This window comes from Artemia sp. Qi Xiang Cuo, chromosome 15 (genome assembly GCF_049724085.1).
Source record: "Artemia sp. Qi Xiang Cuo chromosome 15, ASM4972408v1, whole genome shotgun sequence".
NCBI lineage: Eukaryota > Metazoa > Arthropoda > Branchiopoda > Anostraca > Artemiidae > Artemia > Artemia sp. Qi Xiang Cuo.
This window is the reverse complement of record NC_142808.1, coordinates 18,302,072-18,320,166: the sequence shown is the minus strand read 5'-3', so window position 1 is coordinate 18,320,166 and position 18,095 is coordinate 18,302,072. Positions and strand designations below refer to the sequence as shown.

The following is an 18,095-nucleotide window of genomic DNA, read 5'->3' as shown; positions in this document are numbered from 1 at the left end:
GGTGCATCTTACTCATCTACCAAGGAAGGGTGTATGACATCTGATCTTTTTATTAACTGGTTTGAATTCCAATTTCTTCCTCATGTAAAGGAAAAGGCACTCATCATCTTAGATGGGCATGGCTCACATCTTTCTCTTGCTCTTGTCAAACTTGCAGACAAAAATAATGGGACAATTCTCAAGCTACCTCCACATGCTTCAACCTCTCAATAAAGTGGTTTTCAAGGGAATGAAAGTGTCTTATGACCAGAATCTCGTGAAATGGCAGAGGAATTACCCTGGCGACATTCTGTCAAAGAATGATTTTGTATGTCTCTTATTGAAGGTAAGGGATAACTATCTCACTCCTATTCTGTTAAAAAAGTCGTTCAGAGCAACTGGAATCTTCAATCTGACTCTTCAATCACTGGAATTTTCAATCAATGAGAGTAAAAACATCTGTATTTAACCATAGCAAGTTTGAACCTTCCAAGTTTATATGAACATGCCAAAATGAAAAAGAAACAAGAGGAAAAGGCAGGCACATCTAAAGTCACTACTACCGTCAACATTGAACTGGAAAAAATCACCGTTTCTGTTACCGTTAGTCCAAGGAAGATGTTTGACAACTAATCAAAAACTTTTGAAGATATTTTTCTTGACTCAATCAAGCAGCCCAACCTACCATCAGTTTCAGGAATAGAAAAACGGAAGAAAATTGCAAGAGAAGCAGAAGTGATAACATCAAAAGAACATCTAGAGGTGCTTAAGAGGGAAGGAAATCTGAAAGCAAAAGGCAAAGGGAAGAAGAATGTTCAGATGGAAGGGTTTGAAATCAAAAAAAAAATTCTTCCTAAGAGGATAGCAAATAGAGACTCAAGTGATTGCAAATCAGACATCTGCCTTGAACTTGGTTCTGATCAGGATGATTGGAATATTCAAGATATTATTCAAGAAAGTGACAGTGATGGCAAGGAGACACCCAGTAAAAAAAGATTGTTCCCAAGCTAAATGAGTACCATGCAGATAGATAAGATGCCAGGAATGACAAACAAGGTTGGTTCATAAGAAGGGTTCTAGACTTTCTGACAAGGGAAAATTTAAGCTCAAGTTTCTTCACTGCTTGAGCCTTGCCACCTACTCATTTAATTGGCCAAAGAAAGGCGATATTGATGCTGTGGATGACAAATACATCTTTGCTGGACCAGTCAAGTTAGTGGGAAACAGACCATTTGAAATATCCCAAAGCTGTCAAGTTATTGTGTTGTGCAAGGCAGTCACTGGTAAGCGTCAGTAGATCTTTGCTTTATGCCCATACACGTCAGCTACGACAGCTATGAGTCACTTTTTGTATCTGAAGTCAAACCATAATTTGTTTTATATGTTTTTCTTTTTTAAAATACAAGCAATCATTTAAATTCAGTAATTTGTGCACATTGGCTAAGACACTTGTATCGTTTACCTGTTAGGTAAGTCTGACACTGTTGGAGTTATCCCACGGTGGCTGAAAAAAAGTATGGTGTGACCTTGTGATGCCAGTCAGTTTGACATAAAAGTGTTTGCTTATGGACTTATATTGATTCTGTGATACCCTTCAAGACAACAAAGTCATATTATTTTTAACATATTGTTGAAAAAAGCTAGTAGGGTATGTGGCACTTCCCCAAAACTGGGGCAAGTCCAACATAGCAGACTGCACCAACTTCGAATCCTGGTGATGGGTTACACACACAGTTTGTGTGAAAATCAGAAAGGGCATAATATAGGAAATTGCTGTAAAAAAAAGTTGATAGAAGAAGATATGAGATACTTGTAAAAAACAAAAAAAAATCTTGAGAGCCAATTTAACAGAAAACAACATGTTATGGTGTCGAACTTTCCCCAATTCACTCTAATATTGATACACATATTGTGACCTCTTCCATATTGATCAAATAATCCCTAAGGTCTGTTACTGGGACTGCTGTCATTTGCAGTTTTCATTAAAAACCTTGGGGAGAACTTCCAGCAATGACAGGACTGATTGACAAAATTTAATTCTTGGAAGTTTGCCACACAAGTTTTGTTAATAATGCCCTTTAGATTCTCCCAGGGTTGCTGCCGAGAAAAAAAATCATTAGATTTTAGTAAAAAAAATCGCTGATTTTGTTTATGCCAGTTTTGAATGTGGAGTCAAATCAAAAAAAAAAAAAAAATGTGTCCAATGTCCAGGCTTTAGGATTTCTTTTGTTTTATAGGATTAAAAGCTTGTCCAGATAAGGAAGAAAGGACCACATAAACTGAAGATTGGAAATAAATTTATATTTCTTTCACAATGGATCTACAGTCTAGTAAGTGATTGATAGGGTATATCCATGTTATTTTATTTATTGTTCAATAATAAGCAAGTCTCGTGATAGGCACAAGAATGTATGTATATAGTGGGCGGGGTTGGGGTCTTGAAAATTGATTCAGAGATAATTAATTCCCTTCTGGAAAATTAAGATCACTTATGTTGAAAGATTTTTTTTTTTTACTACCTCTCTTCTTGAAAAATCCTCTTATTGCACCCTCGCCCAAAGATATAAACCAATGCCCAGCTATACACATAGATAGGTGCACAAATATCCAGCTTTTATGGAGGATTCAAGGGTTTTTCTGTAGGTTGGGGGTGTTCAAAAACACAAGAAAATGCATTTCTAGGTCACACTTATTTTGAGAGGTTTTGTTCTTTGGGAAAATTCTATGAGAGAATTCTGCCTGTGTGCAGGCATGCATACATATAACAACAAATATTACGCTTTTATGCATGATTTTGGAACCAACAGCGAACCCAAGAAGCAAATCTTGTGTGGAGAAGCAACTGACTACTGCTTTAACGGTCTAAATAATGCACTAGACAGAGGAGAGCCAATATACTGACAAATAATGATTTATGTTCTATTGCCTTTTTGCAGTAGTCTTTTAAAATGTGAATGATTGTACATTTTTAATTGCTTTAACTGTTTGGCACTCTGCATAATGCACTAGATAAAGAAGACTAAATAGACTAATAAATAATGCTTTGTATGCTCTTGCCTTTTTATAATGACCCTTTAAAATGTGAGTACTTGCACATTTTTAATTATACAATTTTTGAACAACCTCAATTTTAAGAGAAAAACAAACAAAATATTTTAAGGAGAACTCTTACACTCAATCCATGTCTGGCTAAAAAGATACCTATATATATATATATATATATATATATATATATATATATATATATATATATATATATATATATATATATATATATATATATATATAAAAACATATATATATATATATATATATATATATATATATATATATATATATATATATATATATATATATATATATATATATATATACAGCAAGATAGGGAATGGATGTTTTGTGTAAGTCCCATATCTGGAGTGGAGAGTTCTTAGTCTTACCCCTCAAATTCTTGACTTTTTTTATAATTTCTACTATTATTCTTATATATTTTATGCGCCCCCTGCCTTCCCTGAAATGTTTCCTATATAAAGCTTAGCCCCAAAACCCTCAACCTTGTTCAGAAATGTCATGGATTATTTATTAATTCGTTACGTTTCTTTTAACAGTGAGAAGATTTGCTGAGAAATATACAGTTGACAGTAATGAAGCCATTGAATTTAAATTAGGTAAGATTTTCATTATTTTGGAAACGAGGACTAGAAGTTGATAGTTTTTGAGAGCTCCGTTGTTGGAGTCTGGACTAGTAGCTAAAATAATTTTGTATTTGGAGCTGATAGTAGTATGTTAAAAATGCTTGATTCCTTGATGCCATCCACTCTTCTGCATCTTTGAAAAAGGTCGGACGTGGCTTGTATGGACCCAAACGGTCTCGCGTCTTACGTACTAGGTTGTGTTGGGGTATTTGGCAGCAGATACTTTCTGACAATTTTCCTGATGTGGTATGGCCAAGGGAGGTACATTAGATACTTACAGTACCAAAAGTAACTTATCCTCATTGGTTTCTCGGCCTTTTACGATGAGTACTAAGATGGCAGAAAGGTGCCATATTTGGCACCTTTCCTGAAGAGTACTAAGCCGCGTTTTCAGGCTCAGCGGGTTTGAACACGGGTTGTTCTCGTCTAGTTTCTAGTTTTTCGTCTAGTTTCAGTGGGTTCGAAGTTTCAACCCCGTTTTTGATGCACTGATGTACAACGCTTGATGCACTAGACGAGAACAACCCGTGTTCGAACCCGCTGAGCAGTGAACAGCCTGTCTTAGAACACGGGTTGTTTTCTTCTAGTGCATCAAGCGTTGTGCATCAGTGCATCTAGTGCATCAAACACGGGGTTGAAACTTCGAACCCGCTGAAACTAGACGAAAAACTAGAAACTTTAAACTAGACAAGAACAACCCATGTTCAAACCCGCTGAGCCTGAAAACGCGGCTCTAGTTGGTATTTTACCATTCTATAAATATTATACAGATTGAAGTAACATGATGTTTCAAGGTCATAAATGACCTTGAAAGTCATTTTAGCAGATGATCTTAGCTTGAATTAATGGGATTGGGGTCAGATACAGTGAACCATACAGTAAAAGGGTGCAAACACTAGAGCTGCCATCTTTGGTAGCTCGCTTAGTGGTTTATTTTATTCTTAGAACTGGTAAAGTGTTGTATTTGGAATGCTTTCGTAAATCTTTTCAACTTAAGGAGCGAAAATTTATGAACATAAGCAAGCTAATGTTCTTGGAATAGCATCAGGTTTGAGGAAAAGGACGATATAAGAATAGGGAAAGCATGCATGTCGAAATAAAGCATCAAAAGGGATAGCACAGCTAGTACAGGGATGATAAAGGTCCAGCTAGCTCAGTGCTGCAATGGTTTAGGATAACATTTGGGATGTGATCTTGACCAGCTGCTTTGGTAAAATGCAATGGGTTTCGGTGGTTGAATGCTTTACAGGATCAAGGAAGACATCTGTTTAATAGTCAGGATGTCTGGAACCTCGTTAAAGTCTAGGATTGGGAAAATACCTCTACCAAGAACCTTAACCCTCGCCTGGGATTCTTTTAAGTACATTCCCATAAACTTGAAAGGCAGAAATTGTGAGATCTCAGGATGATGGCCATGCCCTCTGAACCAACTTTTGCCAGATGTTTTGACGAAATGCTCTGAATCTTGTTGGCAAAAATCCTTGTTATTTGGTCAAGAAACATACTTCATTTGATTCATAGCATAAATATTAAACAGTAGTGAAAATTCGGTTCAAAAATGGGACACATCACAGTTTTTGGAAAGGAAAGTTTCTCTTTTCTTCACAGCAATAGCTTCAGTTGCTGCCACAACATCAATATTAAAGAAGGCGGAGTCATGACTAAATTTATGCGACTGATGTGTCCCAAAAATCTTTAATGGAGAGTATAGGAACTTTCCATACTGTTTGGTATTTATGATGTGATTTGGTTATTTGAAGCCAAAGGTAAACTAAGGTAAGCTGAAATCTGCGAATCAGCACTTACTTCTTGAACAACCCAAAAGCTATGAAGATTATAGGGATTTGTACTGCAGGATTTGTATCTAGTTTAGTTTGATGAAATGGAGAGTATTTTTACAAAAGTGGATATGCTGGATCTTCAACATAGCAGGAAAAATTAGAATAGTTAATCATTTCAGAGATAAAGCAACAAAAATAATTGAGGTTCACTCTATATCAGGGATTATGTGTAACCAACAAGAAAATAACCAAAAATAATATGATTAAATAACCGAGAAAACGAGGGTAATATCAGCCGGTGGACAGAAAAGAAGCAAAAACGTCAAAAGCAGATATTTCGACAAGGACCTTCGCCAAGCCGTCTTCAGTGCTCAAAAAAAAAAGAAGAAAAACTAACCTTATGAAGTAAATCCAACACAGCAGAAGAAACACTGAATCAAATTAACAAAACCGAGCCAGAATAAATGAAAGACCATTCACCAATTACATTGAGAATGGATTCTCTGCCTAGCGATTAACTTAGCTTACCTACTGACCCTAATCTTAATAAAAGCGCGGACAGATGATCTTAATTTAAGCTGAGGAATATTATTATTTGAATCTTTTAATAATAGGTTATTGTAAATTGGGTTTATAGGAACATTTCCAGTATCTATTTAAAGAAAGGTTATGTGTTTTTAATTTCAATAGTCTCCCTAAAATATTTTGGTAAGACATTTGCTGTGGATATTAAAGTTGCCTCATCGAAAAGAACTAAATGACCTGGATTTTCAAAAATGGGGAGGGCCAATGCAGAATCAAAATGATCATTATTATTTTCACAATTCAGAGATTTATCAATTGAAATCTCATGTCGTCCACCCAGCTGTTGACAGGTCCTACCAATGTAAGACTTCTCTCAAGAACGAGGGACTGTAAACACCACTTCCCAGTATAGGGTCATTTTTATCCTCTCCAGAAATGAAAACACGTTCAACCGGTAGTTCATTTATGAAAGAAGAATTTTTCCAAGTTTGTCGCTTGTTTCGGGATATAAGGCAAGGTGGTAAAGATTTCGTTTTCAATTTCCGGAATCACTAAAGAAAGGGGTTTGGGTTCGTTATTTTCTTGTTTTATCTTTTTTTTATCTTCTATCTATGATATTCTCAGTAAATGTAATACGGTAATCTTTACAGAATAAAACATGCGTAATTTAATTCAGAGGCTGAATGATTATGTGAACAGATTCTTAGAACTCGGTCGATTAAAGAGATTACCACCACAGAAGGAGAGTGGCATGGCGAGAAATACAGATAACGATGAATGTGGGTGGGTTTCCCATAGATCAAAATTCAAGATCTGAAGTTTTTATTTAGAATTAAAATTTGTAAGTTAGCAAGCTTCCCTGAATCTTCCTGCTCGGATATAGGTTGAAGGCTTGAATCGAAATTGTTGTCTTGAAATCGAAATTGTTCACCAAAAAATCGTTTAGAGAATCCGGCTGTCCTCTGACAAAACCTAGTATCTACAAAAAATTTGAATTTTAGTTAAGAATGGATCCCGCCTAATAAGACCACGAGGAATCCAATGGTGCAAGAAATTATTCTCCGATGCTTAGTTTCATTGATATTACCTAGTATCTACACAGGAGCCCACCATTGTTTTCGTGTCATACCTAGTATCTACATACTAGAAATCGATATTTACGCCAAAATCTAGTAACTGACAAATTACACTTTATCAGTGAAAAAAATCATCAGCGGCTTACAATGAGCATCATCACTTCATTGTTTAAATAAAGACGGTAAAAATGCATAGAGCAAGACAAGGTTTTTGCGTTTTTCTTGGAACTTACTCAGATGTAGATACTAGATTTTGTCGGAGGACAGCCGAATCATGCCCATGTTCCCAAAAAGACAAAATATTGCCAACAAAACGGAACCAGAAAGAGCGTTTCAAGGGAAAACTATTCAAAGCTGAATTTCTCTGAACTCTAAGTAGAAATTTGCCAAAATGGGGAGAGAAAACGGTTCCAATCGGTAAACCCATAGTTTGAAGAAATAATTTGTCTTCGAGCCTAAAATACAAGGGAAATTTGCTGCAGAGGTGAACAAGGGTCATTATTGTATCGATTTCTAAAGTCTTATAATCCAACCAAGTCGAATTTTCTTTGTAAGGCCTGTTCCCATTATGGACATCAGAAGAAGTGTAAATGGAAACTGCATCGAAACTCACTAAGATAGTATTTGTTGTTATGTTGTGATTTTTTTAATTTTTCAATAAGGTAAATGGAGTTTTTTTTTTATCTAGGATTTCCTTGTACTTAAAAGAAGCTTAAAAATGATGGCAAAAAACTTTCCCACATTCGTAGCTGGAGAACTGTAGGATGCAACGATTGGACGCAACGGGTCATCTTTCTTATGGATTTTGGGAAGACCGTTTAAATTTGGGGGCATAGCAACCTTTTGGGGTGGGATTTTCTGTACATTTGAGGGTAATTAGTCTATTATCTTTTAAAGTTTATAATTCGCTTTATTTTTCTTATAAAGTTTTGACTTTGTTTATAAGTTTCAAAGTTTAGCACAATTAGCGGTGTAATCAGTAGTGCACAACTGTTATTTGAATTTGTACTCTTATGCTCTAGTCGTATTAGAGTCACCCTTATCCATAAAACAGCCAGAATTTATGAATAGTCATATTTTTCGATTATTTTAACGCGGCACTTGCGCTACGGAAGCAAAACATTCCTTGTACGATGCGTGGGGATGATGATGAGGATATTTTTCATTTTTGGGGAATTATAAGGAATTGGTGGATCTGAGAAATGAATGTTTTTCGTTAGTGATGGCAGATAGAAGGTGGGTGGAAGGGATTGTAAGATCACGAGTTAAAATGATATTAAGGAATTTGGCAAAGTATTTTGATGAAGGGCTGATACATCGTGAAAGATGTATCTCTTTATAAATATTTTCGTGAAGATTCATATATAAGTACGTTTTTTGTTTTTAATTTTTTTTTTTTTTGTTGGTTTTGTTATGTTTATGTTTTTTTTTCTATGGCTCGATGGCTTCTTTTGGAAATACATACATACATACATTCAAGTGGCAGGAACATAGGTTTGGAAACCATATATCATCACTAACTTGGTCCCCAATATTTTTATTAATACTATGCTCTTTGTACCTTCTTTCAGAATTAATCCACATAGAAATAAATCTACTTCCAAGCTTTCTGGTTTTTTTTAAAGAAATTACTTATCGAGAATGAATGCTATATTTGAATGTAGTTAAGTTTTCATAAACTAGTGCGACTTTACTGGTTGTTTGGCTCGGGCATTATAACCCTTGAGGTGATGTTTCTTGAGGAATTAGATTTGCTTTCACATCAGCTGGGTGACGCCATATTGTCTCTTGTGTCTTGCAGTATATTTCAGACGCTGAGGATAAGGGGGTGAAAGAATATTCAACTTTAAAATTTTCAAGAAATCCTAGAAATCTGCTTCAACAGCAACCAGACAAAATTTCGGACACGGATCAATAAGAGGCCGACCTCCTGATGCTCAGCCCTCGGCAAGGGGTGATAAGCGTGGTTATTACCAGATCATCTGACGTTTGCCGTGCTTTTCCCTAGATTTCTCTAGGTGTTCATTTGAAGCTGGGTGGACTTTTGACTTGTTTTGCAGGGAAACGCAGCCAACCCTCGCCCTAAACCAAATAGTAGCCATCATTGAAGCTACAACCTGCAACCCTTTGCGTATGAATCTGGCCTGCTAACCATTCGGCCAGAAGAAAGCTTTATACTATTTCTTTGGAACATTTCCTCTTTAAAAAAAAAAAAATGTTCCTATAAAACGGATTCCTGTTAAAAAAAATCGACATTGAAAATCTTCTTACCCCTCAAGGAAAACGGAAATTAGGCTCGTGTTGAAGCCCTAAAGACCTTGTGCTCTTCAATTTTAAGTTCTATGACGTCACCTACGATTTGTTGAAGTACTGCTAGACTGTCGGAGATGATTTTGGGGCCATTTCTACATAGAAGTTTGGAAATTCAAATAATCCTTTTGTTACATTAGCGATTTCTTTGTGTTTTTTTCAGTAACTCTTCGACTAATTTTCGTAAGTTACACAAGTAAGAGTGTAATGACGTACATTCCGTAAGTTTTATCCTGCACCGCTCCATTGCGTGTGGGGCTAGTGTTTTAAGCCTTTTTTAACGGTAAGACAATTTTTATCATTTTCCTAATGTTCTTTTTCTAGTAGTTTTTAGTATTATTATAAGAGCCAGGTTGGGTGACCAAATTTTATGTAGTTTCCTGTTAGATATTCGTCAAAAAATTTACCTGGTTGATCATATTAGTATGTTATATATTAGGCCTCTAAATTTAATGCTGTTCTACCCTGTATTGTTTTAAGTGATGAGTAATTCTTCAAAAGCTCATAGGAAATAAAAGTTCATTCTTGTTTAGTGCGAAGAAAAGAAGATTTGGAGAATGATAGCATATCATTTAAGCCTGAGATGTCGCATCAAATATATGGAGAGGGGTAAGCTTTTTTCGTTAATTTTTAAAAGAACATGCTATGATTTAAAAAATAAAATAAACTTATGTACAGGGTAGGGTTAATACTGGTATAATAAAGGGGAGGGAGCAATCGTAAGTATAATATAAAAGAAGGGAATGTTGTTAAAATAAATTTTTCGTTTTTTAAAGGCAGATTACTAGTCATATCTGTATTTAAGTTTCTCCATTGTTCCTGAATTTCTGTGCAGAAAATTGGGTTCTCCAAAATCTACCCGAAAATTACGAAAATTAACGTTTACGAAACATTACTTTAAGTAAATTTACGAAAATTAACGTTTACATTAACGTTTTAAAATTAGATTAACGGTTTAAAATTCTTGTTTGTGTTCGTGTATTTACCAACGTTAATTTCTAGGGAGATACCTAAAAGTTAATCGGGGATAGAAAAAGCACTGGTGCTTTTCTACAGTCCCAGATTTTGCTGGCAATTGTTAGCAAGGGTTTTCGTGCACAGGGGGGGGGGCAAACTCATGAAAATTTAGCTATGACTAGGATTGTTTTTGTTTTCTATATATTTTAAATAAAGATACAAAAAAAGCATATTTCAAGATCAAGTTGGTTCCATGAATCCCCGGAAAAGGTAACGCTTAAGCCATGAAGCTTTAAAACCCTGATGAAGCAATACAGGGGCGTAATTTGCTGTGGGGCAACTGCCCCTCCCAGACCTCAGTCCCCCCCCCAAGGTGAAATTTAGCTTCTTCCAAAATCTTGTCAAAACTATACCTGCATAATTCAAGCATCAACAGAAAAAGGTCAGTTTTTTTTAGTACATGTTTACCTTTATAGTACTATAAAATACTTTTATAGCACTAAAAAGTACCTTAATGGTACTAAATGGCTTATTTTTTAGTTTTTACTGCCATTATCCCTTGATTTAGGAAAATTGGCTCCAATTCTCTCCTCCTCCCCCACCAGGATTTTGACGAAATCACGCCACTGAAGCAATAGCCTCAAAAACCTTGCATTACTAGACTCTACAGGTTATTAAAAAGTACATAAAAAACCCGAGATGAGTTACATTTCCCGTGAATAGAATCTATGGTGATCCTTTTATCCCAGAGGATCTAAAGTATGGAAGAGAATACTAAAGTATAGGACGAATTTTTAAGAGTATTGGATAGATCATGATTGCTCACCACTAGAGGATCACCACATTGCGTATCCACAATATGTTTCAAAACAGTCTTCTAAATTTGCTGTTATTTAATGATGGGTGATACAGTTTTACCTTTTCTGATAAAGTTTTCTCCTATCAATTCTGCTGTTCTCTGTCATGTTGGTATCAACTGTAATTGTACTAGTACTGAGCATATTGATGACCCAGTCTTAGAGGCAATAGCCGATTCGCGTTGTGATGACTTCGCCTCTTCTGATTTTTGCGAGACTGTTTTACCATCCCTAGCCACCACCAGTATTTTTATTGTTTTCTGCTTAAATGCACGTAGAATTAAAGACAAACTGGAGTCCTGAATGTCTTAACTGTGAGCTGGTAATAATTGTCCATTTGGTATCATTGGTCTAACTGTAACATGGATCTCAGACAAAGAATACTGTCAACGCACAAATTCATATATAAAGTCTACCCAGGAAGGCTACCAAATGCTCGGGTTGTATTTAACTTCACGCGAGATCACGGAGTTATTAGAAGATTTCACCTTGAACGCACTTTCAGCCCAGTTTCAACTCATAGACATGCGTATTCGTTGATAGAAGACTTTCGGGATAATTTTTTAATGTGTGACACAGTTTGCCGATTTTATAAATTGGCCGTATTTCCAATTGAATTTTTCTTTATTTTTTGATTAACTGTCATGTATAGGGGTTCTTTACAAAAAACGAGTTTGTGAATTTGGTAACATGCTTAAAGCGAATCTGATGTTGCGGCTAGTTCTTTTTTGATGTTATAGCTTCTTTTTGCCTTCTTCCAACTGCAATTTTCCTACTAGAAATGATCCAGCCAAGGGGTCTGCCACTCTAATTGATTACAATTTTCTCCCTTATACTTCTAAACTTAAGTTTTCTTAGGGCCTGGTTTTGTCGAACCTTTTCGACCAATTTCCAAATTTTCTGTCTGTCATAACCCCTGCTGTAAAGTCATCTAAGGAAGGAAAAAGGGAGACAACTTTCCGGTCTTACAGTGATAAACATACTGCAAGTATCTTGTCTGGCTTGAGGATATATGATTAGTCATCCGTGCTTAGAAGTGATGATTTAAATCAATCAGCGGCTGCGTTTAACACTCCCCAACAATCGCTATTGGAGTGGCGTTTTCCCACTGCCAAAACGCAAGAAGAGCTTTGGTCCAAAATGTCTTTGGATGACTCCAAGTCTTGTAAAATGTACGCATCAGAAGTCGCGTCCATTCAATTTGGCTTGTCAGAGTTGCAATGCGGATGACTTGGTTAGATCTAAGCAATATAACTATTGACTACTTCTTTGAGGTCTGCAAAGAAGCAGTATTTTGCGCAAATAATTAAGGATTTTAGAGGAAATTTGCGAAGTTTTCTTCATTTTTAGTGAAATTCTTTCTCGCAGGAAACGCAAGTTGTCCTTGCCACCGCATTATCGGAATCCTGACAGCAGTTGCATAAAAAGGGGGTGCGTCGCCAATTCTTCTAATAAGTATTTCATAACCCTGCCTGCTGCAGCTGTCTCACCAAGTTAAGCATTAAGTGGCATTCCCCTTTTAAATCAGACCTTGTTTCTTTTCTCTTGTGACTTAAATGAAGTTGCAAAATCTGTCTGGTAGTCCGTCAGCAGATTCTCACGATTTAAAGGCAACCCTTTTCGAGAAAATCTCCCTTTTGTTTCAGAGCCCACAACGTATCTGATAAATTTATCTCTTATACCAGGTATTTTCCTTGAAATTTTCAATGTAGCCAAGGTCATCCCAATGCATATAAAAGTAGATGCCTCATTGGTCTCAAATTACAGATTGAATTCTCTTCTTCCTATAGTGTCAAAAACCTTCAGAGAAGTTGTTTGTTGAAGAGTGTCTTCTTTTGTGTTTGGTGCTAAGTATGGTTTTGGTAAACATCTTCTCTAGTATCGTTAGTATGGTTTTCGGCCTTCTCTCTCAACCTGGCAAGCTCTCATTGATGCATCTGAGTTTACGCGTGTTAGTCTAGAAAAAGGTGTCTGCGTCCTAGTTATCTTCTCAGATTTCACTAAATCCTTTGACATGTTTGATAACCTGGCTCTTCTTAAAAAGCTTTTGTTTTTTGGTGTGCGTTGAAGTGCCTCAAGATTAGTTCAAGTCTTATCTTCTTGGAAGGTCCCAGTATTTAAAGTCTTTCTTCATTGCCATCTGCGATACACAAAGGCGTTCCTCAAGGATCGGTGCTTAACCCCCTCTTGTTTTTGATTTATATTAATGACATTCTTAATAGGCTTGCCCCAGACGTTTATCCAGTCATTTTCGGTAGTGACAGTAATTTATTCGTCACTGGAGATGAACTTCACTCAACCACCTCCAGAGCCCAGCAGTTACTTGAAAAATGATATGTGTGATATGAAAACAATAGTGTGATACTAAACAGCCAAAAAAGTAAAGTGATCCATATTAAATGACCATACCGCATGTCCAAGCCTATTCCTAATGTCCATCTATTATATGGCAGCTGGACCATACCTTAGTCCACATATCTCAAGTTCATTGGTATAAATCTCGATTGCTTCCTAATTTTAAAATCAGTATAACCCATATTAGGTCTCAGTCAGCTCTGTTGAATCGTATGAATTCTTCTCTTTCACCTGATATGATGCTTTCTCTGCATTATGCTTTTGTATTTCCATATCTCTAATATTGTTGCTCTGTGTAGGAAAACACAAATAACCTTATTTTGTGTTCTGTTCAGTCTTCTCGGAATAGAACTGTAAAAGCAGCATTTCGTATTCCTAGGCCTTACTCTTCGACTGACTTCTACACATATACAGGTATATCATCTCTTCTGTCTTATTTGATGCTTTCTGTTACCTTATTTTGCACTGTCTTCAGTCTTTTCAGAATAGAGCAGTAAAAGTAGCATTTCATCTTCCTAGGCTTTGCCCTTCGGCTGACCTCTAAACAGATATATGCCTATCATCTCTCGAGCACATAATTGCGAAACCAAACCAAAATTTACCTTATTCAGCATACTAGGGAGCTCTGCCACCATATATCCAGTTTCTGTTTACTCTGTCCTCATCACACAAGTACTCCCCGTTGTTAGTTTATTCTCCATGGAAATTTATTCCATGATGGAGATTTTACTCTCCATCGATGGGCGTCAGAAAATCCCCCGATTTTTCAGGCAATTTCACTCAGGAATTGTACACCGACTGATATATCTCTCTCCTCTCCTTTTTAAGCTATTTTCAGGAATCTCCCTAACTATTAAAATCCTCGTCTTGTTTTTTTTTCTCATGTTCTAATGCCAACTTCTCTACTTTCTCTTCTATTTTCTCTATTTTGTTTGCTTCTCATTATCACTTTTAGGGTTATTACTAATTGTTTTTTTAAGCGTTTTTACTGTATTCTAATGTATATTTTCCCTTTTCTTTATTTTGTATGTATTTGGTGATTTAATGTTTAATTTATTGTTCTTTCGGTGTTCGATTGTCGTATTGTGGGGCCCACGGGAGGCGAGGCTTCTTAGGCCAAATAACTGATTCATGATGTTTAATATTGTTTTAGTATGTATTATAATAATAATAATAATAACTTATTTATAACCCATTGCACAAACAATGTGAAAAAAAGTGGAGTAAAGAGAAAAAAAGAAGAAAAATAAACACACACAGCACTTAAAGTAAAATAAACAAATAAAAAGAACATTCAGCGAAACAAACGAATAATATTAATATTTTTCTCACCACTTACAAAAGAGAAAAAAGTGAAATACCAGGCAAGAAAAAAACAAAACAAACTACAAATAAGCAAAAAATACACAAAACAGAAACAACAACTTAGCTAAACAGGCGGATAAGACGATGGTTAGGACCAAGATGGCTTGGCGCATCATCAATTAATTTAGAACTTAATTTTTCCACTGAAAGAAGAATATCGGTTGACTGATGAAAAAACTCATTGATTGAGTTTAGTTTGATTTAGTAAGAACTAATTATATTGATCGTCAAAATTCCTTTGGTGTTCTAAAAGATGAAAATAGGTCCCAACGCCCAATAATTGGAAAGGGTTAAATTTTTACTCTTGGGAATCGAACCCCCGACCTCGTGTGTACTAGAAAGATGCTCAGGGCTGTGATAGTGTGGTTTAGGCTGAATACTATGATTGCATCCAGCCAGTCTATTCAATGTTCCGCTGGGTGCACCGTTCCACGGTGCATCTATTTTCTATGTTATTTTGTTTTTTGATTGCCCCTTTTGTCACTCTTTTCCTAGACTTCCTTAATTATTTTCGAAAAAGCTGCTTTCTAAATAAGCTAAAACTTTAATCTTTGACTGTTTAATTTTAGTGAGAAGATTTTTGGATACAAAGATTTAAGTATTAAGATTTACTATACTGCTGGCCACCTCAATACTTACGTTGGAACAGAATATACGGCCAAAGTTGATCAGAAAAAGTTCGATGTTAAGGTATGTTTTTTTTTGTCTTTCCCTATATGTAATTAATAATTTATTTTGTTTAAACTTGTTCTAGACGAGTTCAATTCTCTTACTGGATTAGTATAGACCCCTTCTCCCTAGTTTCGTCACAGTCATTGCAAATTATAAAATACTTGTAAGAAACTTTCTTGCTTTTTTTTACAACAAATAAGAAGACAATTTGTTTCCATTTAAAGAAAGAAAGATTGTTTATATTTTGGGTATAAATTGTGTTTTCTATAATATAGTCGGGGAGCCAAAGTTGAAAAAGTCGTCAAATAACGATTTGTAAAAAACATTTTGGTACATGAGTTCTGACTTTTGGAAACGATGTTTTTGAACATGCTGATTCCATTTATTTCGGGAATTGCGACCACCAATGTGCGCTTCATACTTTAATATGAGGTCAAAGTTTCGACTCAATCATCTATGGTAAACAATTTAAAACTTAACTTGTTCAGTGTTAAGTAGATGACACTGCATCATTCTCGTGGCTTTGTTATAGTTATCTTTACTGCCATCTGCCATGCTGGTGCAAATTGATGGTTAAAAAGCTAATTAACTCTATTATCTGATCCTCAAAGGTTTGTTTTTACCAGTATTTCACTTTTTATTGTTTCGCCTCGTCTTTCAGGAATCCTTGGTATATAAATTTATAATGCATAGGCTAAAAGTCTTACCAGTTTTGGGGTCAAAGGATAGTTTGAGGCTTACTTAAGTGGTTTAAAAGTAGGGTAAAGGTGCAGATTAGTTCCCCCTGATAAAAGCAACTTGTTTCTTACTATTATTCAGTAAATTATAGGGGTGTCCACGGGAAGGGTTTTACGAAATGCTTGGCTCTTTTGTCAGCTAGCCTAGGTGGTACAGGTTTTTTTCAAGAATATTCTAGCAAAGGTGGTACACTGACATTACTTGGCTGTCTTCTCTTTCCTTTTTTGTGTGTAAAGAATCTAATTATTTACCATTGCTCTTCAAGTCACTAACTTTATAGCTCATCCAGACTATCCGCTTTCTGGAAAAATGGGATGGATATCCGGAAAAAGAAATAGCCCTCCAGACTTGGCGGTTTAAAAAAAAATATCGATACAAGTTTATCAGCCATCCTTATCAAATCTGTTTTTCTGAGCCAAAACCTATAGAAAACAATTTTAGAGCCTCAGTTAGACAATTTACCTTTTTTCTATTTTAAACCACATCAGACAACTATTTTTATTTATCACTTATCATGTTTAACCGTCTCCTTCTTCTGTCATTTTTTCCAGAAAAGCTGTCCACACTGCAGTCTTCCGTCCCATTTTTCCATTTTCGGACCCTCTGATCCTTCCTGCCCAGAAAACGGAAAAAGCGGATGGAAGACCTGTCCACATTTCCAGATTTCCGTCCCATTTTTCAAGAAAGCGGATAGTCTAGACGTGCTATTAGGTGGCACAAAAAATTTTTAGGCTAGGTGGAAGAAGGTTTAGTGGTACCTTCTTTTTGGCCAATACTATGCTGCAATGCCCAATACTATGCCACAAAGTTGTAAAATTGTTCAATGGAGCATTATTATTATTATTTAGGGCGGACTCAAGTGGGTTGAGACTCAAACCTCCAAGGCCCATTGCCTCTACAATGGAGCATTAAGAATTGTCATTTTCCATCTTTTAAAGGACCAAGACTGAATATGAGTATGCTTTACAGAGGCGAAAAAATTGAAATTTAGCACTAAGAAGTGTCTTTTTTCTTCCATTTTGGACTTCTTATCACTGCTGGAGGGGGGGCTTTAATTACTTTCTGGTTTGAAGATTTTTTTCACCAGGTCCTTCCACTGTTTATAGCGTCCTATTATAGACTATAATAGTCTGTAGATACTGGAAAATGGATCGGTTATATATCATGAAGAAAATCTTGAATTTTTTTTTTCTAAGGTTACCATTAGTACCGTACTAAATTTCTTCTCTATTTGGCAGGATAGCATGGAATCATTTGCCAGAAAAAATTAGATGCTCTATATAGCCCCCCCCCCCCAAAAAAAAAAAAATATTATGCAAAATCTGCCAAACCGATGGAAAAGGACAGCTTCCCACTGTTAGTGATATAAAACGTGTCCGAGAACTTCTATTGACCAGATGCAAGTGCAATGCTAAGTACCATGCTCTAAGAAAGGACTGTCAGCAACCAAACTTCTTACAAAAAAGGCTTGCTTGGCATAGAACGTACTTTTGCTAACCCTGTAGAAGAAGTAGAAGCAGTTAAAAAAGTTCTGCTTAATGTTGGTAAAAATCCAGGATCACCAACTGACATGCTAAAAAAAAAAAATACTTCAGCATGAGCTCCTCCAATATTCCCTGGCATTGTTCGAAGTGCAATCCGAGGGATTCCGATTAAGAACAGGAAAGAAATCTGATCTGATAAACTTTATATAAGGGTTGTCTTGCCTAGATTCTAAGGCCTGCTCTTTGCCAGTGTTTGATGTCAATTCGAGGCTATCTCTCATTCTGGACTTTATACCGTTCT

At 35.9% G+C, this 18,095-nt stretch overlaps 1 protein-coding gene across 1 annotated transcript in view; it reads left to right on the top strand.

Annotated features, from left to right (window-relative positions):
* Hat1 (histone acetyltransferase 1) overlaps positions 1 to 18,095 on the top strand; it is a 67,539-nt gene that overhangs the window by 6,261 nt on the left and 43,183 nt on the right. Inside the window, exons 2-5 of the mRNA XM_089101797.1 lie at positions 2,217 to 2,309; positions 3,588 to 3,647; positions 9,900 to 9,975; positions 15,470 to 15,590. Coding sequence (XP_088957923.1) covers positions 2,294 to 2,309; positions 3,588 to 3,647; positions 9,900 to 9,975; positions 15,470 to 15,590 — 273 coding nt within the window. The 5' untranslated portion in view covers positions 2,217 to 2,293. The remainder of the gene's footprint in view (positions 1 to 2,216; positions 2,310 to 3,587; positions 3,648 to 9,899; positions 9,976 to 15,469; positions 15,591 to 18,095) is intronic.